Below are 24,155 nucleotides of genomic sequence, written 5' to 3'. Positions count from 1 at the left end.
ATAAATGTTATTTATGTCAAGGATATTTTTGCCAAAAGCTAACTTGATTTATGCTGCTCCCGTTTTGTAAATTATTATATATATGTATATGCATTGCAGCTGACTACTTTTGCTTTTTTTCGGTTGAAAATAAATATAGATGCCTTGCTGACGTTGTGCGCCAGCAGCAGCAGCAGCAGCCAGAGATATGCTGGTAATGGCAATGGCACAACGCCTCACAGTGTCTGTGCGTGTTTCTGAAGTTTTGCAAATTGCCAGACACACACACACACACATGCAAGCAAATGTGTCCAGTGGACAATGATAGATTAGCCGTGTGTATATATCTGAGTGTGTGCCCGCAGCTCCGCAGCTCAGCATCTCGGTCTGCAGCTCAATGCGCACTTTCATTTACTCTCCTCATCTCTCGCTCGCTCTGAGTACTTAAAGTCGTAATTGAAAAAGTCAATTAAAAAAGTTGCGCGTTCAATAAACAGACAGATACAGTTGGCAAGAGCGGAATTCACGTTAGATATGTGAATTTTTGATTTCTGCATTTTTCACTCAGTTAAGGCAAATAGTCAATTAGCAATGAATTCGAATTGAAATTGAACTACACTGAGCAAAAACAAAAGCGACTTAAGCGCAGAAACTTTGGCGCAAATTACTTTAAAATATTTACACAAGTTGCCACTCACGCTCTAGCTAGCACCCAACCACCCACCCACTCTCTCTCTCTCTCTCACTTTCTTTTCTTCCTAATAATTGTGCAGCTTGATAAGTTGCTCAAAAGTAACTGCAAAGTTAAGCCTTTGAGCCAAATGCTGTAACTACTACGACACACAGTCAAAGTTTTCTTTTGACAGACGGAAATACAAACTAAGATTGATTCGTTAACGGCACTTCCCAACCCCCACCCATCCGCTTAGCTTCGCTCACGCATTCCTCTCTTGAAAATCAGCTACATACGGTATTTAAAAATGCAACAAGCAGCGCCCGCGTTTGAATGGAAACTCTTTGCTGTTTGCAGCTATGAATTTGAGCAGGGTGCAAAATCGATAGAAAAAAATCACACACACACATGTAGATACGGCAAAAAGCATTCCGAGTGTATCCACAAAACAAAGCGGGTCAGAGAGTGTTGGCATTTTGGGTGGCTGGGTTACTTGGCATTGGCTCTAGTGGGTTGAGGCGTTGGGGAGTGCGGGGGCTGTACAGCCAAAAATGCCAAACAAATTGATTGGAATCGAAAAACGAAACGTAAACGAAAACGATTCATATGATTGACTGCCTGACTGATGGACGCTGGACAATGCCGCCGACCAGCAAAACGTTGAGTGGGTGGGGCGTATGGATTTAGCAATGGATTTGGTATTGTAGGTTGACGTCTGCTGCCTGGGCATTGATTGCAAAAATGTTTAAACCTTTGGCTGCCAACTCCACCCCCCCTTCATAAGCTGCTGCTCATATATGCCACATGCCATACGGCTGGGGCCCATGAAAGTCAAAAAAATGTTGTGCATTGCATTAAATTTGATTACACGAAATGCTCAAATGAAAATTCCAAAAAAAATCAAGGCGAGCAGCAAATACTCTAAGTAATTGTTGTGCAATTAAAATTTCAATAATTGTTGCATACAAGCAATTAAATTATTTAAATTGTTTACAGCATACTTACGCAGCTTAGCCCATTGTAAGAGCATATTGTGGTCAAAATAAAAAGCGAGCATAGGCTGGCATTTATATTGATGAATACGCAACGAGCTGTGCATCAAATTTGTATTTATTGTTGTTACTGTGGCTATTGTTGTTGTTGTTTGTTGTTGTTGCTGTCGCTGCTGACAACAAAAATAATTTTGCATTATTCGTTTGGGCATTGCCTGAAGCTTTGGCAGCTTCCATTGAAAACGAGTATTGAATCGAGTCGAATTGATTCGAATTCTATGGCATCCTTGGGCATCCTGACTAACGCACACACACACACACACACAAACACACAATGGGCTCTCGCCTCTCGACGAATTGAGAATGAACCGACAAGTCGACGTGTTTATTCAGTGCATTTCCTGTTGATATTCAACAAATATGGCAGGCAGACAAACGTTTTCTCGTCCGCCTCTCCTAACTGCATACCGGCCGCGATTTTGCAAAGGAAACAGGAAACGCATTTGCGCAGGCGGCAAGCGGCAAGCGACGACACCAACACCCCAGCACCAGCACCAACACCAGCATCGAACACTAAAGCGACAGGCAACAAAACATCGGGCGACACATAGCCAGAAGTTGTGCATTGATTTTTGTCACTTATTGTTCGCAATTTGATGACGTCCTTGTTGCCACAAAGCACGAGAGCATGCCTGAGTGTGTGCGATTGCCTCTGCCGCTGCCTCTTTACACTGCTGTTTCTACAGTTTTATTTGAAATTTTTAAATTGAAGCGCTTTGGTCTCGCAGCTTGCAGCTTAAAGAGTATTGCAAACTTAAATGCTTCACTGCGTTAAGCTGTTAAGCAGCGCGTCCACTGCTGCTTTGCTGTTTACCTAGCTGAACAATTGTTATGGCCGCACCCCTCCCCTGCTCTTCACTGGCCTCTCCTCTCACTACACTACACTACACCGCTTGCCTTGAGTTTATGCTTTGCTCTGTGTTCTAACAGCGTGGGGTATATTGAATTCCAAACATAAAATATTAAATTACGTCTGCATCAGCTATTCAATTTATTTGCTCTTGTAAAATGATTCGCTATAACAGTAAGCTGCTCGCTCTGTCGCTAGCGCTGCTTGCTCTCTGCGTCGCAGTCGACTTAAGCGCCGACAAGTATGCATACGTAATTGAGAGTGAGCGCAAGCCAGCACCAACTATACTCTCTCTTCTGCATGCGTCGCTGTCGACTTAAGCATGAGTGAGAGCGTGAGAGCGTGAGAGCGTGCGACAGCTGCACTCGTTATCGCTTTGCTGAGAGTACAGGCTATTTAAGCAGTACTGCCTGATCTGAATTTTTAGTGCATGCTGATCAGTTGCGTCGAGCAGACGCATGTTAAATTCTTTTGTGATTGTTTTGCTGCAGGGTATATGCCAGTTGCGTAGCATTTATAATTTGCACTGTTAATACCTTCTGGCTGTGATTTTTATTTCATTTTTCTTTTTAATATTTTTTTATGTTTTCATTTTCATGTTCAGTGCTGCATTTTTCAGCCGCAATAGGCGCCTTGCTCAAGCCCAACGTGGTTTGCTTTATATACATGGCATGTGGCCATGCTACAAATTTCATATTTTTTATTTGTTTTTATTTTTGCTGCATCGAGCAGGCAGGCAGGCGGGCGAGCGCGCAGTCAGTTGCACCTACTGCACTAACAAGTGCAAGTGCGGGTGGTGGCCAAGGCGAAACAAAAATATAACTAAAAATGTTTTATGCATGAGCAAACCACAACAAAGCGCGTAAATGTCATTTCCTTTTGACTAAAAGGATACTTTGAAATTGAAATTGTGGTATTTCACACACACACACACACGTAGCCTGTGTTGATATGTGCTTGAAGCCTGGCACGCCAGCAATGCAAAGGACACACAGACAAAGCAACTCAATGAGCCTGCCACTTGGCAATTGGTGTGGCGCAAATGCTTGCTGCATGCTTTGCGGCTAATTACGCACGGCAAATGGCTGAATTGAGTGGCACAACGAGTGGGCTAACAGCGCAATAAGAGCTTTTTCCATGATTGCTATTGCTATTGCCCATGCCTTTGACAAGACAAAAAGGCGAGAATAAAATCAGCTATTTGACTGAGTATGTGTGTGTGCGTGGCTTACAATGTCATCGACTCAAATTGGCATTAGGCAGAGACGCATAAATTATTCAAAACTTTGTCCTTCGACTGCTGCAGCCACGAATTGGCCATGTGACCAATTGCTTTATCTCCCGCCTGACTACTTGCGACCACTGAAATATTCATGCGTGTGGCACTCGAGGCATAACAATTATGCAAAAATCGGGTACAAAAAGAGCGAATTGCAATCTAGCCGAAGATCAAACATGCTTGCTGGCTAAATAATAAAAATAAATAATTACATACAAATGAATTTACTGTCTGGCATATAAAATAAAAATTATTTACAGCCCGTTTAATTATAAAGCAGCATAAAGTTGATGTTTATTTTTATTTTTAGCAGGCAGCAGCAGCTTAAATTGCTTAATTCGAATGCTGTTTGAATTGTTTATAAGCTAAATAAATAAACGTTGCGCGTTAGCGCTAAAACAACGCAAATAAACTTATACAAAGTCATAAACTTGCTATATGCAATTTTGGTTTATGTGTGGATAAATCAAAAATCGAAAGCTAGTTAATTAAATATAAATAACTTTTCGCTTGTAGTTTCTATTTATGGGGCATAAAAACAGCGGAATTATAAATTAGAAAACTTTATAAGCGACAATTTAGCTGTTGGAAGCTTCAAAATCTGTTTAGTTTTTTTACTTCTTGTAGTAAAAATAAAATCAAAGTCTCTGCTGATTTTGGTTGCAGCATTTTAAAGAGTATATACATCCATTTCTGCAAATGCTAAACTAAGGAACACAAATACCAGCGCATTAACAAACAATGACAAATGAACTCGGATTTTCGAAATGTTTTGGGCTTCGGTTTGCATTTTGCGGGCATTTGCATTGCGAATGAAAGGCACATCCAGCAGCAGCGGCAGCAGCAGCAAGTGGAGCAAGTGTAAGAAATTGGAGAAAAGTCCAGGACTAAGCGCCAATTCGCTGCAGGCGGTGCGCCCCAAAAACTTTTCATTGTTTGGGCCACTCAAATGAGCGTTCAAAGTTTGTTTAATGTGCGCGTTGACGACAGCAACAGCAAAGTTCAATTATGGTGTCCACCGAAAAATTGTTGTGCAATTTGAGAAACACATTTTCATAGTTTTTATGCCACAAAAGAGTGTGAGAGAGTGGGCGTGTGTGTGCGCGCGTTTTGGTGTTTAAAGCAGCTTAATCATTGTTACTTTGCCAAACGCCCGCCGCAAAGTATGCAACAGGATTTTAATCACGATTTGCGCATATTGCGTAAAATTGAATTTTCAAGTAACCAAAAAGTTGTGGCCGTCGTCGCTTGCAAAGTTAAAGACAAATTTCTATGTACCTATGCTTAATGACAGCTGCTGCTGCTCTTGCTCTTGTTGTTGTTGTTTTTGTTTGTTTTCTTGCACAGACAGCTGCCACGCTCGCTTGAAATTTTTAAGCTACTTGTGCGCTCGCATTAGCCTAAAACTTAATTGAGAAGCTACATGCCACGTTTACTTTTGAGTTGCTACAGCATTTCACCAGCAGTCACGCTTGCCAACATGACTGCAATAGCAAACTGCAACGGTTTTTTAATTTCATTTAAAATTCATGAGCTGGCAAAACTTCAACTTTGGCTTGGCCAATCTGCAAATTGAATTCTTTGCCAAGTGCTGCTGCTGCTGCTGCTGCCTGCAGGGCGAAAGTAAGAGCTCTAATGAAAATTCATCATTTTTTAATAACCTCTGAACTTGATGTCTAAACACACAAGCATACAGGCAGTCTAAGTACTGAATTGCTGCAATATGCAGCGTTATACGGCAATTTCAATTTAATAGTCACAAGCACTCAGTTTATAAGAAACATTTGTCATTATGCCGCTCAATATGCCTCGTCAATGGTTACAAGTAATTATAGAATACTCAAATATATGCCTGTCCCCCCCTCTCGCTCTCCAAATGGCACTCGGCAACGCTTAAGGACACTTAGGGCGCTCTTATATGCTGTAGCGTATGTATAGAGGAAGCGCAAGCGACAATGTCGATGTGGCAGCCGATGCCCCAAGTGGCAGCAGCAGCAGCAGCAGCAGCATGCGGCGGCAAGTGGCATGTGGCAGGTAAGAGAGCACACGGCGTTTGTATTAAAGCTGCCTCATGTGCTTTTACCGGCTATTTGCATTAAACGTCTACGTGCCACGCCCACATGCCCACACCACACGCAGAATGTGTTGCAATTTTGAAGCGCTTGTGGCAGCCACAAGACAATGTATTGATTTTTGCCTGAAAGGGCTGAGTGGCTTGTAGAACAAAAGGCGAAAAGTTCAATAAAAATCACAACACAATTCTTGCTGACAAGTCAATTATTTGCCAGCGGGCGCCCTCGAGCGCTCAAAATCTGATTTTGACAGCATACTTGACTTAATTATAGGGCAATTAATATTTAATTGCAGTCATAATTAATGAATAATCACACGCGCACTTATTTCATTAACAGCAACACCTGAGCCATAAACCTTATTGAATTCCACAGCTCCCAAGGGTTTCAAAATCAAAGCAGCAGCAGCAGCAACAGCAGCTGAGCAATTAAACCGGCTAGAAAAAAGACGCACAGACAGGAAATTTTATTCAAAAGCATTACGCATTCAGTTGGTGGAAACTCATTTGACCAACTTAAGTTGATTACGCCTCCCAACAACAAACAACAACAAACAATTCATTTTGCGTAAGTCGAGCTGGATTTCTCTCTTTGCCAGCTATCTTTCAACGCAAAGCGTCAATCCTCGAGCATTGTTTGTGGCGCGGCGGCTAAAAAAAAAATATATATATAAAGAAAATTCTGTCAAGCTGGCATAATCTGGCTGAGCGACGTCGCCTCGCTTATTTGCATAAAATAATTGAAAGGCGAAATTTAAAAGAATCAACAAAAGCTTTCCCAAAAACCTAAACGCACTTCAATTGCCAAACAGCAAAAACACACAGAGCGCACAAAGCGCAAACGAGACCAATAAAAATAATCAAATGAAAAGAAAACAACAACAACAACAGCAGCAGCAAATGCTGTGTACAAACAACGGTCAAGTGCATTAATTACTTATGCAGGAACGCTCGGCGTCCAGCACCCTCCGAGCAGCTCCAACTGCAAGTTGGCCCAGCACCCAGTTGGCCAGCAGGTTCATGATAATGCGAAGTATTCTCTACGGTGCCATTTGCCATTTGCCATTTTGCTATTTTAATTGGTCTTCGCAACCCGTCACGAGCTTTGGCTTTCCCACCATGCACAGTGGCGCAAGATCGAGATACCTTTTTAAAAAAATTAAATACAAGAAATAAAAAAACTTGAATGAAAAACTATGAATTAGTTCAAAGAGTGAAGCTTAAAATGTAGAAAATCATTAGAAACAAAAGTATTTATTATAATATATTATAATCATTATTAATTTTATTTATTTATTAATTGAGTTCATATACCCAACTTTCGAAGGTTAAGCGCACTAGTTTCATTTAAAGCTAAAATGTTTATATTAATAAAAAAAATAATTGAAATAATGTGTGACTCTAAAAAGTATGCTATATATATTCTTTTATTTCTTTAGCTCACACCCAAACAATTTTCGCAATATGCAATGCACTGTGCAGCATTTAAATGTATTATTTGTTGTTGCTCTTGTTGTTGACATATAAATGTCTGTTGATTGACTAATTGGCCAGGCTTTGAGCTGACTTGACCTGCATGTTGTTCGATATGTGCCTGAGACAATTATTCGATTTGTGTGTTGTGTGCTGCATTGATAAATGCCAGGGGCGGCGCTGCGGAGGCAGAGATTCAATTAAATTGAATTAAATCTGGCGTGTACCGTGTGCTATTAAAACGTGTTTCACCACCCGCTCCCGCACCGCTCATCAAACGCTCGTTATGTGCCCACAATTAGCCAGCTGCAGCTGCTGTGGCGCTTCAGCTCCCAGCAGTCAACTGTCAACGGTGTATGTGTGTGTGTGTGTTCGCATTCAATGCCGTTCTCAATTGAGTTATACGCCGTGTGTGCGACACTTTGGCAGCGCAGCACGTCAACAAAAACGAGCACTTACGCCCCTGCCCCACCTGCTCCCCCCACTCTTAATTGGCAGACAGACATTCCGCACAAGCGTGCATATTTAAATGAAAATGCCAACAGGATTCGCTGCAAGTGCGATCAATGCTCAGCAGCAGTTCAGCAAATACAGTTTTACCAAAGAAATCAAGAATGACTGGACTGTGGACTGGACTGCTTGTTGTTTCATGCTGGCCAATTATCATTTCATCAACTTAATTGAATTTTTGCCATTGGTACGTAACAAAAGCGTTGGCGTTGGCGTTGGTCGTTGGCGTTGAAATCATTTTTAATCTGCAAAGGTAAACGCCAGGTAACTCTCTGATAAAGACATACGGCTTTAATTATGCCGAGAGCTACTGCGCTGAAAAGCGCTGATTGATTGTCTGTCAACGTCAATGCGACTGTAGCTGCTGTAGCTCTGAGAAAATCATGAGAAAATTAAAAAATATAATATAACGAAGCTCAAATGTCCTTAGAGAAAAGTCAGTCAGTTTGCCAATTGCCAAGCTAACAATAATAATGAAAATGATGAATATTTTTGTAGCTGTAAATGAGTTTGAAATACAAGTAGCGATGATAAGCGTTATAAATTTTCCATAGTACAAGCTTAAAGCAAAGAGCGCTCATTGCTCTAAAATAAAAATTTCTACAATAAATGAGTCGTATTAATAAAAAGATTATACCTATAATAAAGTTGCTTAGATTAATTAAATTGCAATTTTGAAACAACAAAAATAGAAATAAAAATATAGATAGATACCTATTTTATACAAATATTTAATTATGAAAGTTTTAATTGTAAAAGTATACTTAAGTTAGAAAAATATTATAATAATATAATAATAATAATAATAAATAATTTATATGCAATTTCAAGCTTGTTTATAGTAAATGCATAATTAATTTACTTTTAAACAACATACAAATCCAAAATACTTTTGAAACAAATGCAACCAATTTCCAGCAGAACAATCTCAAATTTTATTACTTAACTTAGGGACCCATCGCGGGCGTGTTAAACAAACGAAACTTTACTTCGCAAGTAAAGACACAACACTTGACGAAACGCAACACAGCGGAAACGCCAACAGTCCCTGCTCTTCGCTGTCTCTCTTGGAGTCTTCGAGTGAGTTATGAAAAGTGCCAAGTAACTGTCATTGCCTGGCCATTAACTCAGTCTTTGGCAGGATGGTCACGTAGCCATTTTGTAGCAAAGGGTTGACTGTGCAGCATGCAACATGCCACAGACTCTTTGGCGCTATCGATATTGTGGCACTTTCGTTAAACGACAACAATGTCCATTAAGCTACTTGCCCCCCCCCCCAAACCGCTGTATGCCAATTTTTGTGGCACAACTTTTTTCTCATGCGTGTGTGTGTGTGTGCTGCAAATAGTTTCATTGCCGGCCAATTTTAATGAGCGCAGCGCATTGTGGGAATTGCTGCTGTGCTGAAGCTGGAGCAGCAAACAATTTTCTAATCGAAAATGCATGCTTTTGAAATTCGATTTGCCGCAAGCGCGGCAGAGCCACAGAATTGAACTTCTGACAAGTACCAAATTTCCTGCCACTCTGGCTTCAATAATAACTACTCCTTCGGGGAAGATAGGGGGCAAACAATACCCCACCAGAAAGTAATCTCACTGCGGCAGGGTGGGCTGGGCTATGGCTTCGTAAGCCCTCACACTTCGCTGCACATTTATTTCCGGCAAATTAGGCTCAGGCTGACGCTTGGACAGCAGCTAACGTTCTCAATGCTGCTGTTGTTGTTGTATATATCTATGTGTATATGGCATTTGACCATGCCCCAACAAAAACCGTTGTCAATACAAAAACATGAAAATGATAACAGACAATTTATTGAAGCTCACTTTATTGCCAGTTGATACGCCGGCCCAGCCACCCCAAAAGCAAATGTATAATATTATTATACTAGTAGCAAAAGCAAACGCATATGTTGGGTATTAGTTTTATATCGAATTTATTTAAACTACAGCATACGTAACATATTTTATTCAAAGGGTTTTCCGATCAATTCATAATTATTATTTACTCTGGCATGCAATATTAAATTGTTTGCAGCAGCATCAATTAAACAAAAAGTAAAAGGTTTTTATTGCTGAGCTTTTGATGCACTTGCGTCTTGGGCATGGCAAAGCTGAAAGTGAATTACAGCAAACTTTTTTTGTTTAATGCAGTTTTTGGCAAGTTGAACACTTGGAGAAATTACTTAGCTTTGATTTATTAGTTATAGCAAATAATTCAACGCATTAGCTATTTAAGTAATAATAAACTAAACGAGGCAAGCAAAACAAATGTTATATTCGTTTTAATGTTTATAGAATATACAACAAAAATAAGCACATAGCTAGTTAAGTTCTTAGCTAAGACGTTAATAAATTTAATTCAGAAATTATTATCATCAATCATTATTTTGTTTTTTTTTTTCTTAAGATTTCAACCTAATGAATTGCTAGCAAAGAATTCAAATATGAATATGAATGAATAAAATATGAAAATCTTTAAATGACAGCAGCATATTTGGATAAAAAATAATTATTTTGTAATATCTTAGAATTTAAAATTTTATTCAGAGCTAGCTGTATATGCTTAACAAAATAGAATTAGAATTAAATAAATGATGTTGTAAGCAAATAATTCTTCGATTAAGTTTATTAGTTTAGTTCTTATGAGCGCTCAAGCTAAAAATTGGCAGCAAAATCATACTCAACTTTGATTATGATTACTGGCTATATATTAGACTTCAATTATTTTGTGATATCTTAAAACTAATTTTTTTGAAGTGCATACGACACATTTGCGCTGGCCAAAATGTGCTTATGATTATTATATTTTGTCGATTCCTGACCCATTACATTTCATATATGTGTATTTTATATTTATGACTGCCGCTTCGCTTCGCCCCTCAGTGGCTCGTCAGCTTCGCCCCCTTGGCGAATGTTTATTTATTGCTTGCTATTATGCGTTTCAGTCAAGGCAGCTGTGAGTAAGTAAGTTGAAACTGAGCCATTTATTTTTTATCAGGCAGCAGGCACCAAATGAAATGTACTAAAAGCACAAGCGCTCGCTCTCGCGCTGACAAATATGCGCACCTTTGAATTCAAAAGTATTTTGCATGTTTTTGATTTTATTTTTATATAGTGTAATATATATTTTCGGGCTGTTGTGTTGGCTTTTAACTTACAGCTGTGTTGGCAGACAGGCAGCTGCTGCTCCCAGCAGCCCGTGTCAATGGCTATGTGCGTGTGAATTCGTTTCTCAGGAGGCTTAGCACGGTAGGCGGACAGACAGACAGACAAACAGGCAGGCAGTCGGCCAGGCAGGAGGATGAAATCTGCTTTAGCTGGCTCAGCTGGGCCCAACACACACACACACACACACGGACATACATCAAACTGGCCCCACCTGGCAGTGGGAAAGAGTAAGCTAGAGCGTAGAACTAAGCAGACATTTTTATTTACGTTGATTGCCATAAATATTTGAATTACAGTATAATATTTAAGGGCCAAAGCCTTGACTGTGCGAGTGACTGAATGAGGGATTTATGGCTGCCGCAAATCCACGCCTGCCACTTAATGCATTTTAATTTATTAAGCTGTCAATTCGTCACACACGCACACGCATACACTCACACATTTGCGGGCTTGTTCATTGAGCTGTGCTCTTTGTGTCCTGCCCATAGCATTAAAGCGATTTAATTTCATTCACTTGTCAGGCCTGCATGTAGTAGTTCATTTCTGTGGACACTAAAATGTTGTTTAATTAACAATCCATACGGAATTCCTGGCCACACCAGTAGATTGCATTGTTCACTCATTCAAACTATCAAAATTGTTGCTCATAAGCATTTATGCATTTTATACATGGCGTATACGCAATGCCAACACACAAAATGTTGTTGCCTGTCGGCATATCTGCCATGTGTCCAGTTGCATGCAATTTCAATTAGACAACAACATGTTTTAGAGCTGCACATGCTTCCGCTGAAAGCTCAAGCGCATAGCTGCTGACTATAAATTATCAATTAAAATCCAAATTTAACTTTAAAATGTACATAAATGCTTAAAAATCAAATTCTGCACACTTGAATTTATTTATTTTCTATTATCTCTAAGCAAGCACACATATATAAACACACACACACACTCACACTTATCAATGCAACGTACTGTGGGCAACAGATTAAAACTTAATTTAAAGTTAAACTGGCCGCTGAGTTTCAACTTGAAGTTTAATTAATATGTTAAGCTCTTGAAAGCCGCTACCGTAAACTATACGGCCAGCTTGCTGTTGTTGTTATTGTTGTTGTTGTTATGCTATTGTTGCTTATAATCCAATGTAAACACACGGCGGCAAATAAAATATTTAACAAAAGGGTCGCGCAAACAATGATAAGGACTTATAACGTTTGGATGCGCTTGACAAGCTAGAAAGCTGCAAAAAATCACACAATAAATCAAAACGTAGACACACACACACTTGTGAACACACACACACACAGACATGTAAACAGGCGGCACTTGAGCCGGCTGTAATTTAACGCCGGAAAGTAGGCAACAGCAAAATTTTAAATGCATTTCACGCACTGCGCTTGACGTTGACACTGACACAAGCGCCCAGCCATCAAGTGTTTTAACTGCCCCCCTCGTCCCGCCACATAGGCGTGGCAGCGCCAAATTAAGCGTCAGAAATTTTCGAACCATTTTACAGACAGTCTATGCAAATTTTAGCTCCAGCAGCAACGCAACGCATGCAAGCCTTTGTTTAACATTTTTATCAGCTGGCTTTCACGCTAATCCGTGCGACCAAATGGGGCTGACAATTTTGGCAACAAGGCCGTCGGCCGCCGGTCAGTGGCGGCATATTAGGACGCATTAGACGCTGTCGGCAAGCTGGCAGCTGTGATTTATTCGATTGTGTGCGTGTGTGTGGCGTGTGTGGCGTTGTGTGTGTGGTATATGGTTATTGTGGCCACAGGCAATTTGGTCAATGCGGCGTATGCTTGATATTTAGAAGCTCATTTTCTGCAGCACAACATATGTAAGAATTTAAACTGCATAAGCCCCAGAGTTTAACTTCGGCCATACCCTTTCGGTCATTTTTATTGCATTTGTGTGTAGAGCAAATAAATTCAGATCTCAGTTATTATAAGCACATTACTGGCAAACTTGGATTATAAGGCGTTGGCTTTGTATGTAAACCAGAGGAAAAAAAATGTTCTTGCGACAAGTTTCACATCTGTTGTGCAGGACTTTAACACTTTTATCATCAGAATTGCAAATTTTTGTTAGCTAACTTATGGAGGAGGCACAAGTCAGAAACACACGCTACACACACACACAAGCACACACATGCGCACACATGAAAGACGTTGACATCAAAAAGGTAAGAAGAGCGCAGCACACACAGCTGGATACGAGTATTTAACATATTTGTGCCCCAAAAACTAAAAGAGCAGAATTAAAATTCAGCCTACTGCGGGTCTTTTGCAAATGAAAAGCCGGCAAACGGAATAAATTAAGTTGAAAATCGGTTTTTACAATGCTCCCGTGGAGTGGGCAGTGCTCCAACAAAAGCTTTCAAATGCGTCTTGCACCAGAGTGTGCGTGTGTGTTTGTGTGTGTGTGTGTCCCCAAGCTGAAATGTTGCTTTTATTGCACGTAAATAAAGTCATAAAGTCATCATTACACGCTCGCCATTGCCACCGATGGGGGAACATCAGCATGTCAGGAGTCAGCAGGGCAAGCATTGTTAAAATCCAAGAGGACAAAGTTTTGCGGTCGCGATAAAAATTTGAAAATGTGCACAAATTACTTAAAACATATTAAAAGCGGGAGGTTTCTCTTTACATGGCTCCTAACTTCCTTTTCTTCTTGTGCTGATAGTGCCTGAAAGTTTCCTGCACTTTTGTGGAACACTTTTGTCAAAGCATAATTTTGCCAACTTTGTTTTTCACGTTGTTAATTAAATTTTTAAAGGTATGGAGTATCTCTCATAGTTTTGTAAACTGCATGCTATTCAATGAACGCAAGTGGTCATCGAGAAACCATAAAAGTAATTAGTAAGTCAATTAGTTGTAGTCAAAGTAGAGTTGCTGGTAGCTGTAAGCTTAGACATTTTAAAAAGTTTTCATAGTTACACTGCGATCAAACAGGAAGTGCCTTGATGCATTTAAAACTACGCGCCCATTGTCAAAGGAAATTTAAGTCATTACTTAGTACTGGCTAACGACATGAAACAGTTTAAGAGTCTTGGCAGATAGTTACTTCTCGTAAGCGCAAGTGACTTCCACTTAAGCTGTAATGTCTTTTATTTCAATAACGTCATACAATCAACATTATTTTGCCATACGCCTAATTGGTATTTATTATGTAGCGTTGTCAAGTCACCGACGCCAGGCACAAGATCAATTGAACAGAACGCAAAACTTTTTAAAAATCCCGCGAATACCATGAATTGTTTATATTTTGTGTGAATGCCAAATCGCCATTTGCTTTCCATTACTGGCCAAGCATGTAATCGGTAATCGATTTGTATCATATGGTGTTTGTTTACCTTCAGAAATATTACGAAAATAACATGTTACGAAGTCTACCATTAATATTACACGTGCAACAGTGCCGGCTTTTTGCAACGGCTGCACCAAAAATTAAAAGAGCCCAAGTTAGCAAAAGCAATGCCCTCATCACCTGCAAGCGTACACAGTTCAATTTGTTGGAGCATGAGCACGCGGATGCCAAATTTGGCACAGTGGAGCTGTGCTCCAAGGGCTGGCTGCATAACAAATCAAAGGGCGATCATTTTACACTGCATCCGAGTGTAACGCGCGAAGAAATGCAAGCGGACATGCAGAATATAGGCGAGTTTTTGGGTTCAACTCAGTTGCAAGTGCATCAACAGCTGCTGGACAATCTACAAAATGAATTGGGTATCAAGCAGCTAACAAGCATACAGACGCAAGCGCTGCCAATAGTAGACGGCAGCTTCCATACGCTTATAGCCGCAGAAACAGGCTGCGGCAAGACGCTTGCCTATCTATTGCCAGTTCTCAGCAAGCGGCTGCAACAAAGAGAACAAGAGCCCAGCGAGCGACAATTCAACACACCCAGTGTGCTCATACTTACACCGGGACGCGAGCTGGCGACGCAAATATCCCAAGTAGCTGAAAAGCTATGCAAAGGCACCGATATGAAAGTGAAGGCACTGCTGGGTGGCAACACAAAACAGCTGATGCTGAATCCACAATTTGAGCAGGTGGATATATTGGTGGCCACATTAGGTGCACTAAGCAAGCTAGTTACAACGGGCATATATCGCATGGAGCAAGTACGTCATGTAGTCATGGATGAAGCCGATACGCTGCTTGATGATTCTTTTACGGACAAGCTAACATATTTCTTAAGAAGATTTCCGGTAAATAATTCTAATCATTAATTTGATGTAAAACTAAATTTTTGTAATTTACTACAGTTACACAGAAATCACACGACAGGCACACAGCTGCTGTTGGCCTCAGCTACCATGCCCACAAATACGCGTGAGATACTCCAACGTGTCATCGATGTGGAAACCATCAGAGAAGTTGTTAGTCCACATTTGCACCATTTGCAGCCGCATGTTACGCAAAAGTTTCTGCGCATAACCAAGGCAGATCGACCAGTTAATTTATTGTCCATAGTCAAGCAAGATCTGGCAAAGCGACGTCCTCTCATTATCTTCAGCAACAAGTCCGCCACAAGCGATTATGTGTCTATTTTTCTGAACAACAACAACGTCAACTGCTTGAACCTCAACGGTGATATGCTTATGAAAATACGCATGGGACGCTTTGATCAATTTCAAACTGGACAGTGCGACGTGCTCTCTACCACAGACATTGGCAGTCGTGGCCTGGATACCACGCGAGCGCGTCATGTCATTAATTTCGACTTTCCATTGCATGTATCCGACTACATTCATCGCTGTGGACGCATTGGGCGCGTAGGCAGCTTGGACAAATCACTTGTCACCAACCTTATATCTTCCCGTCGTGAAATCGATGTGGTGCAGCGCATAGAACATGCAGCACGCACCGGCGGCCTGTTACCTAATGTCAATGCAAACATTAAAAATATTATAAACAAGCGCATAATGGCCGATATGAAAGCAGCGGGCATGCCCTTGCCACAGGACGATCCATTCTAGTTTATAGAAAAAAAAAGTTTGAAATAAATGTAAATACGTTTTATTATATTTATAATTACTGATGTGCTTAAATTAGATTCGCAAATAGTGATAGCTGTCAATAGGCACAACTCGCCTTATATTAGTCAACGGCTTGAGCGTTCTTCGCTTGGCTATGAGTATGTCCGAGTAGGCTATATCGCTGCCGCCATTAGTTGAAGGCGAGTCCATAAAATGCGCTGCTGCGACTCCCTTGGGCTTGAGCAGCACAGGCCGGCAGCCGGCAAATTTAAAACGTATTGTGCCTGCACAATTGAGCCTTAAATTGGGGAGCGTTCGGTCCGGAAAAATATCATTCATAGCTGGCTTTGGTTTCAGCGCCTTGCCGGGATCATCGCCGTGGCACATAGCAGCTGCCAGCGTGCTCCATTCCAAGCGACGCACTCCCAGATGCGCTCCGATTTTGTAAGCAGGTCGTCTAGCGAATACATATCGCTTGGCCAGCATTTTCTCTAAAGCAGCTGCAAGTGAATTGTATTTGAGGAAATTATCTAAAAATTAAGCTGAGCTACTTACTCGCATAGTGCACCATAAAAGGCTGCAACTTGGCAGCTCCGCAGCCAAACTCCAGCCATTCATACAAGTGTATATCATCACGGCCACCAAGAAATATAGCAGCTGGCGCCAAGTCTTGCCAGAGACTATCTGGTATATCATTGACATTAATTTTATAAATATAGGGTATAAATTCACGAAAGGCGTACTCCCCCAATGCAAGCAAGCCACGTATAGCGCGACTTATATATTTATAATCTGCAATGAGAAAAAGGTTACTTAGTGAGTCCATAGATGCTATCAGTTCACTTACCACGCTCACTGCATACGGAACGCCCTTCGAAGAATCTTGTCAGTCTACGCTTAATCAAAAATAGACACTCTCCATGCAAGTATCCGCTCTGCGCCGCCAACTGGCCTATAGTCTCGCAGAGATCATTCACATAGGAATCGGCAACGGCTGTGGCAAAGTAATTCGACAATTGGTGCGACTTCTGATCCGCCTGCTGCTCAGCATCTTCCTCTTGCTTGTATATGGTTTCCTCTGCTCCTTCCGTTGCAGTTGGCTCGACCTCCCGCTTGGGCTCAACATTAGTTTCCATTTCAGCGGACGTAGCTTGTGACTGAGCTACTTTAATTGTTTCATAGGGTGCCATCAACTGACTAATGAGCACTTCGGCCAGATGAAAGTACTCGCTACGACAGCTGATTTGATTCGCGTTTGAATTATAATTGCAAGCGCGCAACAGGCGCCAGCATCGTTGACTCAGATTATCATGCTGCTTGAAAGCGAGCAACTGCAGCAGCTTGCTCACTATAACACGATAGCAGGCGCCCATCAGAGGCGTCTCATAGGCTTGTGTTATGGCTGCAGTTCGAGCCTTTGCGCCGCCGAATATGCCAGCTGTTACTAGACTTTGCACAAACATCTTCAGCTGCTCTGTGCTTTTATCCTCTATGGGACAGCTGCAGCCAAAGTCTTCATCACTTGGCAACGAGAGCTTTATTTTCTTTTGAAATTCGTCGCGTAGCTCAAAGATTTTATCCGAGTGATAAAAGAAGCTGCCATCGTAATTAATGCAATCGTAATCGCTGTCCACGGCACCCAGCATTGGTGGCACATCCGCATCTTTAAGTACTTCGTTGACTAAATCATAGGTAACTACACCGCCAGAGTGGCGCGAATAAACCTTCAAGTTCTGCAAAAAGGTTACATTAATGTATATATTTGATAATAGTTTATGCAATTTACATTAATGAGCTCCCAAACTTTATACGAAGCATCTTCCGCCAATCTCGCACACACGTCATGTGACAGCTCCACATCAGTTTGATCATGCTGCTCCCAAAAAATTCTTATGCTGCGTGGATCAAAGCCGGCATAGTTCTTGTGATGACTCTGCAAAGACAAGATGATAAGTAAGTTAAAGTCATATATTAAACTATAGCTTACCACTTTGTTGGACGCATTTGTTGCTTCGGCGGCCACTCCATGTCCATGGCCGGCAAGGGCAAACGAAGAGTCAAACAAATTGCAGTTACCTAAATTACTGGTGGGCGTAGTAGGTGTTGTGACTACATTAAGATGTATGGGCGTAGCGGGCAAACTGACTATAGGGTTAACTACGTTGGTAGCCAAGACAGAGGATTTGTTGCCGGCTTCCGACGACTTAGTGGACTTGGCACGTGATTTTGTTGACTTTTTGCTTACTTTGGATAAAGATGATTTGCTAGGCTCCTCAGATGAGCCACCGCCAGTTGTTTTCATCTTATGACGAGACTAGGCAATAATAAAAAAGCATAGTATTAACATATTTCTCTACAATTTTTTTCAAGCATTAAAACCCAACGATTTAAAGGTAATTACTTACATAGGAGCATTAGTTAGTTAAAATGCTTTAAATGTGACTATTTTTTAACGAGGTAATAGGCAACAAATAAAACGAATTTTAATAAACAACAAATTTGCAAACAACTTGTTTACTTGAGCCAACCGATAACGATAGTCATTGGCAACTACTTGCCTATCGTTTAGACGCACATCACTACTGATAACAGCTGTTCTTGTTGTTTTTATTTAGCGCAATAAACAAAAACTATAAAAGACTGATTTCATACAAATAATGGCTGAGGCTGCCAATGTGCGTCAGAATCTACAAAATGTGCCATCAATCTTTGAAATATCCGCTGCGGAGACACTGGACAACTTGATATATCCAGCACTGAGTAAAATCTTTGATTACTTTGGGCTGCGTTTGGACTTTAAGCTTTGGGGCAACATTCGCGTAAATGAAGAACTATCGCCACTTGTAACTTGGGTACTACAGTACCTCTATCTACGCAAACGTGCCTCTTCCTTTGGCGAAAGCTTCTATGGACTGCAAAGAACTGTAACTGCAACTGGCGCTCTACTTAGCCGACAGCAGCAATTTCAATCGGCAACATTGCTAACGCTGCTGCCCTACATAGAGCGTAAGCTAAGAACTCGCAGTGCACAGCATGATAATACTTATGCCTGGGAAACGCAGCTTATTAATCTGTTCCATATCTACAACGCATCTAAGGCGGCGCATACATTCCTTTACCTGATAAAATATGCCACAAGCCACAGCCCATTGTTTCGTGCGCTGCGTCTTACGCTACGGTATCCCAGCGAGCCTCCAAAAGAAGACAAATGGACGTACCTATTCCTTAAATTGCTTGAGGTGCTGGCCTTCTTTTTGCAGTTTATACAATGGTGGTATTCCAACGATCAGCGTCGTAAGCTCGGTGGGTCACTGCAGAATCCAGAGCCACTGAAGCAATCCACAGCTGTCGCAAGAACTGCAGCAAACAGAGCCTAAACGCGGAGGAATGCCCCATTTGTTTGCTGGTACTGCAAACTCCCACAGCCTGCGCCGTATCCGGTTATGTTTACTGCTGGAAATGCATTGTAACGCATCTAAAGCAACATGGCAGCTGCCCCATTACCAAATATGCTATTACATTGGAAGATCTGGTGCGCATTTATGAAACGTAGCCTAATTATGATTGTTTTTATTATGTACAAAATTTGTTATTAAAATTCCGTCAAAATGTAACCGTATTGACCATGACATAAATACAATGTATAGAAGTCCAAGTAGCAAGTGCAGAGATATAACATGTTAGTTAGTGTTACTATATATTCGCAAAGCGCAAATACAGAATAGACTGTGGACCAAATTGTTAGTAATTAAATAAATATATGTCCATGGGCCAGCTTACCAAGAGGCAAACAGAGCTGTGTATGGAGTAGATACCAACTCCACATGCTCACAATGGTGCAGAAATAGACACACAATAGATTGCGCTTCAACCTATAAGACAGCTGCTCATGTGGCTTCAATGGCTCATAGCGTTGCTGCTTGTAGCATATAAAGGATATGGCTAAATAGCCACAACCGGAGAGCCACATAGAAAGCACTGTTATAATATGTATACGCACGCTCCCATTGATGTGCGCCCATTGCGCCAAAGCTACTGTGCTGATGCTCTCCTGTAGCAGCAGATATAACGCCACATAGCTCAGCTTGCGTGCTCCACGATTAAGCCTGTTGCAATAGTAGCGGGAGTAGAGCCAAATGAGCAGCAGACGCGCGGGAAAGTGCTGCCACGTAACTAGCTTCCAGACAACTTGTTGCGACTTGGCTACTGAAGACATTGAAGGCAGCACATTGAACACTCTACAGTGCGTGGCAGTCGATCCCTCAAAATCCGTTATTAAAGTGTTTATTATAAAGTAGCAGACTGACAGTGGTGGTATTAAATAGAAAACCAACAGTACGTTGGCAATAGAAATGCGAAATTTTGTAAGTGCCACATTATCCTTGCTGGAAATTGGCAACAACTGCGACTTTACCATGTGTAACGTTGCCATACTAAGTATTAAAATTTGGTTTAAATTTAGTCGAATTTAGGAGCCAAGCTGACTATATAATTTAAGCAAAAATTAAGTAAACTTTGAGCTTAAGCTAATACCGCGTATTTACAATTAAAAATGCGTTAGGTAGAGACCGTTCTTAGCATCGCAGACCACATTGAGTGCATAAAAGTCCCAATAGGCCGTCATATGGAAGCCCATGTTGGTAAGCACCACTATGTACTCGAACAACGCAAAGAATGTATAGACTGTAAAAATATATAATTATTATTTAATTTAATTTTAACTGGCTTGAAAACTTACCTCCCCTTTCGCAGCGTGCATTGTGCCGCACAAAGCAGTAGCCGGCTAGGCCGAAGGCCACAATATTGACCAGAAATAGATTGCGTTTGTATTTTAAAGACTTCTCTTCTTGCGGCAGCAGCACTACCTTTCTCGCGCTTCTATTGAGCATATAAGAGATCAGCATATAACACTCGCTGCATGCGATAAACACCACGAACGAATTGCGGTGTATCTCATAATTATCAGCCGATGTCCATAGCGATAAGCAGAACAGCGCAAAATCTTCAATCACATTCAACGTGCAGGCTAGTATGCCGAACATACGTCGATTTCGTCTTATGTTTTCCCTGTAATACTCCAAATACATTTTGGCCACAGCCAGCCGCATCGGCAAGTGTAGAAATATGGCTAGGCGCCATACCGTTTTCTGGGGCTCGTAGTTGCCTATAGCTGCAGACACTGAAGGTAAATAATTGGCCACGTCGCAGTGTGTAAAGGTGGAGCGCACAAAGTCGTACTTTAGTGACCAAAGCACGCAGAAAAAGAATGCACCCAGTGGTAGGCTGACGGCAATAACTGCCAACTTTGCAAAGGGTAATCGAAAGAATACCTTCTTTGATTCGTTCAGGCGCTCGTATGTGGGCAACATTGCTGGGCGGGCGGGGGTGTATAGTTATAGTTTGCTGCGGGCGTGGCGACTCACATTATTTACTGTTCTTGTGTATTGGTTATTAACCTTTTAACCAATGCTCATGTTGTACACGGCATCGCGTAAACAAATGACCAGGGCTGGTAAGCAGCATACGAGCAAAAATCGAATGCTCTCGCAAAGGCTTGTCATACTTGCTAATTAGCTATTATTATTTCTATGATGTGATTTACAAGAGCATAACATAATTAACCTATTTTTAAATAGTAAGGTAAACATTTTTGCTGAATTCTAATTTAATCAACTCCATACCTGCCTTAATCGATTATGTTTTCACTAAACATCGATATCAAGTGACCACAACACACTGTCATCCCACGTAATGATTTAACAAACAACAACAAATCCTCTCCGTTTTGACAACAACGCGCTTTTTTATTGTTTATGCAAAAAGTAACGCATCGGCATGGACATACTTTTGGCCAACGTCAACCACCTGCAATTTAAGGCGGAGCGCGACCTTATTGAGCAGGTGGGCGCCATACCACTGCCGTTCTATGGCATGGACAAATCTATTGCCGCCGTCTGCAATTTCATTACAAAGAATGGCCAGGAATGTGACAAAGGAAGTGCCTGCCCGTTCCGGCACATACGCGGTGATCGTACCATTGTCTGCAAGCACTGGCTGCGCGGTCTCTGTAAGAAAGGCGATCAATGTGAATTCCTCCACGAGTACGACATGACCAAAATGCCGGAGTGTTACTTCTACTCCCGCTTCAATGCCTGCCACAATAAAGAGTGCCCGTTTCTGCACATTGATCCGCAGAGCAAGGTGAAAGACTGTCCTTGGTATAAACGCGGCTTCTGTCGCCATGGACCTCATTGTAGGCATCAGCACCTGCGTCGCGTACTTTGTATGAATTACCTGGCCGGCTTCTGCCCAGAGGGACCCAACTGCAAGCATATGCATCCGCGCTTTGAACTGCCGCCACTTGCAGATCTAAGCAAAGATCAGCTACATAAGAAACTACCTACATGTCATTATTGCGGTGAGCTTGGTCACAAGGCAAACTCGTGTAAGCAGTATGTGGGAAGTCTGGAGCATCGCAACAATATTAATGCCATGGATCACAGCGGCGAAAGTAATGAAGACGGTGTTCCTAATCATCCGCCGCCACCATTTGTGAAAGTACCCACGCCGCTGGAGGAGATCACCTGCTACAAGTGCGGACACAAGGGTCACTACGCCAACAAGTGCCCCAAGGGTCATCTGGCGTTCCTCTCAAATCAACATAGTCATAAATAGTACTAAGAGAACCGCGAAAATCATTTAACCTGTTCAAGCATAACATTAAAAAGTTTAAACCATCGATAGTTTTTCTATGCTCTATATACCGGTCACTTGACCATCTCTAATAAGTTGCACGTTTTGTTTACATTTTCGGAAGTTAAATTTAAAGACGAAAGACATGGTGGACATGCCACAGCACAGACCACATCATGATATTGGATCGCTTTTTTCCGGCGCCAAAGATTTTCTACGCGTCTGTGCACCAATGGTGCGGTACAGTAAGCTGGAATTCCGCAGACTGGTGCGACAGAACGGCGTGCAGTTGGCTTTTACTCCTATGATGATTTCTGAATCCATAAACAACAGCGAGATGGCCAGACAGAAGGAGTTCAGCAGCGCAGTGGATGATGAACCGGTTATAGCACAGTTTGCAGCCAGGGATGCAACGGAATTTGTTACTTCGGCACAATTAATTTATCCTTATGTAGATGGGATTGATTTAAACTGCGGCTGCCCGCAAAGCTGGGCCAAAAAGGAGGGCTTCGGTTGTGAGCTGCTGAACCATCCGGAGACGGTGCGTGACATAGTGCAGTGTATACGCCGGACCTTACCGACAGACTTCAGTGTTTCCGTAAAGATGCGGCTGTTGCAGTATAACGACACTGCCACCTCTGTGCTTAAGACAATTGAGCTGGCACAGCAACTGGAGCACTGTGGTGTTACATTCCTAACGCTGCACGGACGCTTACCCACACAAAAGAATCACAGGGAAACACTAAATGTGGAGGCCATGGCTGATGTGCGCAAATCTTTGCAAATACCACTCATTGTTAATGGGTGCGTGGATAGTTTAAAGGTAAGGCAAATAATAGTTTTCAAAATTGAGCAGAAATAATATTTATCAAATAGGATGCAAGGGAGTTACATGAACAAACACAAGCAGCCGGCGTGATGGCCGCACGTGGTCTGCTGGCCAATCCGGCACTTTTCAACAGCGATTATGCACTGGCTAACAGCACACCCAGAGCTTGTGTGCAACAGTGGCTGGACATTGCCGAGGCGGCTGGCGATCATTTAAAGTTTTCATGCTTTCATCATCATCTTTCCTTTATGTGGAGCGATGAAATGAAGCGCTCTCTGCGTATACCTTTCAACAGCCTTGGCAGCAAGTCTGAGGTTTTAGCATTTCTGGACGAACACTATGACCTACGGCCAAGTGAGAATGCCGCGTCTAGCTTTGCGCCTTATACAAATTGCACATATAACCACTTTACGCCGCCAAGGCATGCGCGACACATTGCAGCAGAAGCTAGAAAGAGTGAATGGGATGAGAATCAAGATGGAAAATTCTTTAGCGAGTTTAAAACGCAACAGTTGGTTGATAACAACTCAGAAGACTTAGAATTAGGCGACTTCTTCGGAGACGATGAGTAAAAAAAAAGAATGTATTT

The 24,155-nt window shown here is 41.7% G+C and overlaps 7 protein-coding genes across 7 annotated transcripts; 4 read left to right on the top strand and 3 right to left on the bottom strand.

Moving 5' to 3' along the window:
• The first annotated feature begins 14,435 nt into the window (after positions 1 to 14,435).
• LOC108602482 (probable ATP-dependent RNA helicase DDX28) lies at positions 14,436 to 16,044 on the top strand. Its single transcript, XM_017990644.2, has 2 exons — positions 14,436 to 15,273; positions 15,331 to 16,044. The coding sequence occupies exons 1-2, from the start codon at positions 14,440 to 14,442 to the stop codon at positions 16,042 to 16,044; spliced, it is 1,548 nt and encodes a 515-aa protein (XP_017846133.2). The 5' UTR covers positions 14,436 to 14,439.
• On the bottom strand, positions 16,027 to 18,545 carry LOC108594402. Its single transcript, XM_017979569.2, has 7 exons — positions 18,450 to 18,545; positions 18,032 to 18,358; positions 17,831 to 17,977; positions 16,892 to 17,777; positions 16,600 to 16,836; positions 16,104 to 16,544; positions 16,027 to 16,040 (listed from the first exon to the last, which is right to left on the bottom strand). Exons 2-6 carry the CDS (start codon positions 18,344 to 18,346, stop codon positions 16,117 to 16,119), a joined length of 2,013 nt encoding a protein of 670 aa, XP_017835058.2. The 5' UTR covers positions 18,347 to 18,358; positions 18,450 to 18,545; the 3' UTR covers positions 16,027 to 16,040; positions 16,104 to 16,116.
• Positions 18,546 to 18,629: 84 nt separating this feature from the next.
• Positions 18,630 to 19,620, top strand: LOC108596574 (peroxisome assembly protein 12). Its single transcript, XM_017982494.2, is given in 3 exon segments — positions 18,630 to 19,385; positions 19,387 to 19,428; positions 19,430 to 19,620. Coding segments are annotated over 3 exon segments (894 nt in total). The 5' UTR covers positions 18,630 to 18,701; the 3' UTR covers positions 19,598 to 19,620.
• LOC108596581 (post-GPI attachment to proteins factor 2) lies at positions 19,611 to 20,540 on the bottom strand. Its single transcript, XM_017982507.2, has 2 exons — positions 19,825 to 20,540; positions 19,611 to 19,770 (listed from the first exon to the last, which is right to left on the bottom strand). The coding sequence occupies exons 1-2, from the start codon at positions 20,474 to 20,476 to the stop codon at positions 19,637 to 19,639; spliced, it is 786 nt and encodes a 261-aa protein (XP_017837996.2). The 5' UTR covers positions 20,477 to 20,540; the 3' UTR covers positions 19,611 to 19,636.
• Positions 20,507 to 21,526, bottom strand: LOC108596587 (post-GPI attachment to proteins factor 2). Its single transcript, XM_017982518.2, has 2 exons — positions 20,783 to 21,526; positions 20,507 to 20,727 (listed from the first exon to the last, which is right to left on the bottom strand). The coding sequence occupies exons 1-2, from the start codon at positions 21,411 to 21,413 to the stop codon at positions 20,591 to 20,593; spliced, it is 768 nt and encodes a 255-aa protein (XP_017838007.2). The 5' UTR covers positions 21,414 to 21,526; the 3' UTR covers positions 20,507 to 20,590.
• A 271-nt stretch (positions 21,527 to 21,797) lies between these two features.
• On the top strand, positions 21,798 to 22,777 carry LOC108602582 (cleavage and polyadenylation specificity factor subunit 4). The gene has a single exon (XM_017990722.2). It carries the CDS (start codon positions 21,880 to 21,882, stop codon positions 22,717 to 22,719), a length of 840 nt encoding a protein of 279 aa, XP_017846211.1. The 5' UTR covers positions 21,798 to 21,879; the 3' UTR covers positions 22,720 to 22,777.
• A 67-nt stretch (positions 22,778 to 22,844) lies between these two features.
• LOC108602581 (tRNA-dihydrouridine(20a/20b) synthase [NAD(P)+]-like) lies at positions 22,845 to 24,138 on the top strand. The gene is made up of 2 exons (XM_017990755.2): positions 22,845 to 23,560; positions 23,614 to 24,138. Exons 1-2 carry the CDS (start codon positions 22,883 to 22,885, stop codon positions 24,136 to 24,138), a joined length of 1,203 nt encoding a protein of 400 aa, XP_017846244.2. The 5' UTR covers positions 22,845 to 22,882.
• Positions 24,139 to 24,155: the final 17 nt, after the last annotated feature.

Source organism: Drosophila busckii, chromosome 2L, assembly GCF_011750605.1.
Source record: "Drosophila busckii strain San Diego stock center, stock number 13000-0081.31 chromosome 2L, ASM1175060v1, whole genome shotgun sequence".
NCBI classification, from domain to species: Eukaryota; Metazoa; Arthropoda; class Insecta; order Diptera; family Drosophilidae; genus Drosophila; species Drosophila busckii.
Note: the sequence above shows the minus strand (reverse complement) of the source record. Positions and strands in the feature narration are given on the sequence as shown.

Bases quoted from the DNA above. Each gene is read 5' to 3' on its own strand.
- LOC108594402 (XM_017979569.2), bottom strand. From the start codon at position 18,346: ATGAAAACAACTGGCGGTGGCTCATCTGAGGAGCCTAGCAAATCATCT. The intron at 16,837-16,891 runs GTAAGTGAACTG...TTCTCATTGCAG, and splicing joins TTCCGTATGCAGTGAGCGTG to ATTATAAATATATAAGTCGC. The intron at 16,545-16,599 runs GTAAGTAGCTCA...ATTCACTTGCAG, and splicing joins TTTTATGGTGCACTATGCGA to CTGCTTTAGAGAAAATGCTG.
- LOC108602482 (XM_017990644.2), top strand. From the start codon at position 14,440: ATGTTACGAAGTCTACCATTAATATTACACGTGCAACAGTGCCGGCTT. The intron at 15,274-15,330 runs GTAAATAATTCT...AATTTACTACAG, and splicing joins ATTTCTTAAGAAGATTTCCG to TTACACAGAAATCACACGAC.
- LOC108596581 (XM_017982507.2), bottom strand. From the start codon at position 20,476: ATGGCAACGTTACACATGGTAAAGTCGCAGTTGTTGCCAATTTCCAGC. The intron at 19,771-19,824 runs GTAAGCTGGCCC...TTTGGTCCACAG, and splicing joins ACAGCTCTGTTTGCCTCTTG to TCTATTCTGTATTTGCGCTT.
- LOC108602582 (XM_017990722.2), top strand. From the start codon at position 21,880: ATGGACATACTTTTGGCCAACGTCAACCACCTGCAATTTAAGGCGGAG.
- LOC108596587 (XM_017982518.2), bottom strand. From the start codon at position 21,413: ATGTTGCCCACATACGAGCGCCTGAACGAATCAAAGAAGGTATTCTTT. The intron at 20,728-20,782 runs GTAAGTTTTCAA...ATATTTTTACAG, and splicing joins TGCACGCTGCGAAAGGGGAG to TCTATACATTCTTTGCGTTG.
- LOC108602581 (XM_017990755.2), top strand. From the start codon at position 22,883: ATGGTGGACATGCCACAGCACAGACCACATCATGATATTGGATCGCTT. The intron at 23,561-23,613 runs GTAAGGCAAATA...TTTATCAAATAG, and splicing joins GGTGCGTGGATAGTTTAAAG to GATGCAAGGGAGTTACATGA.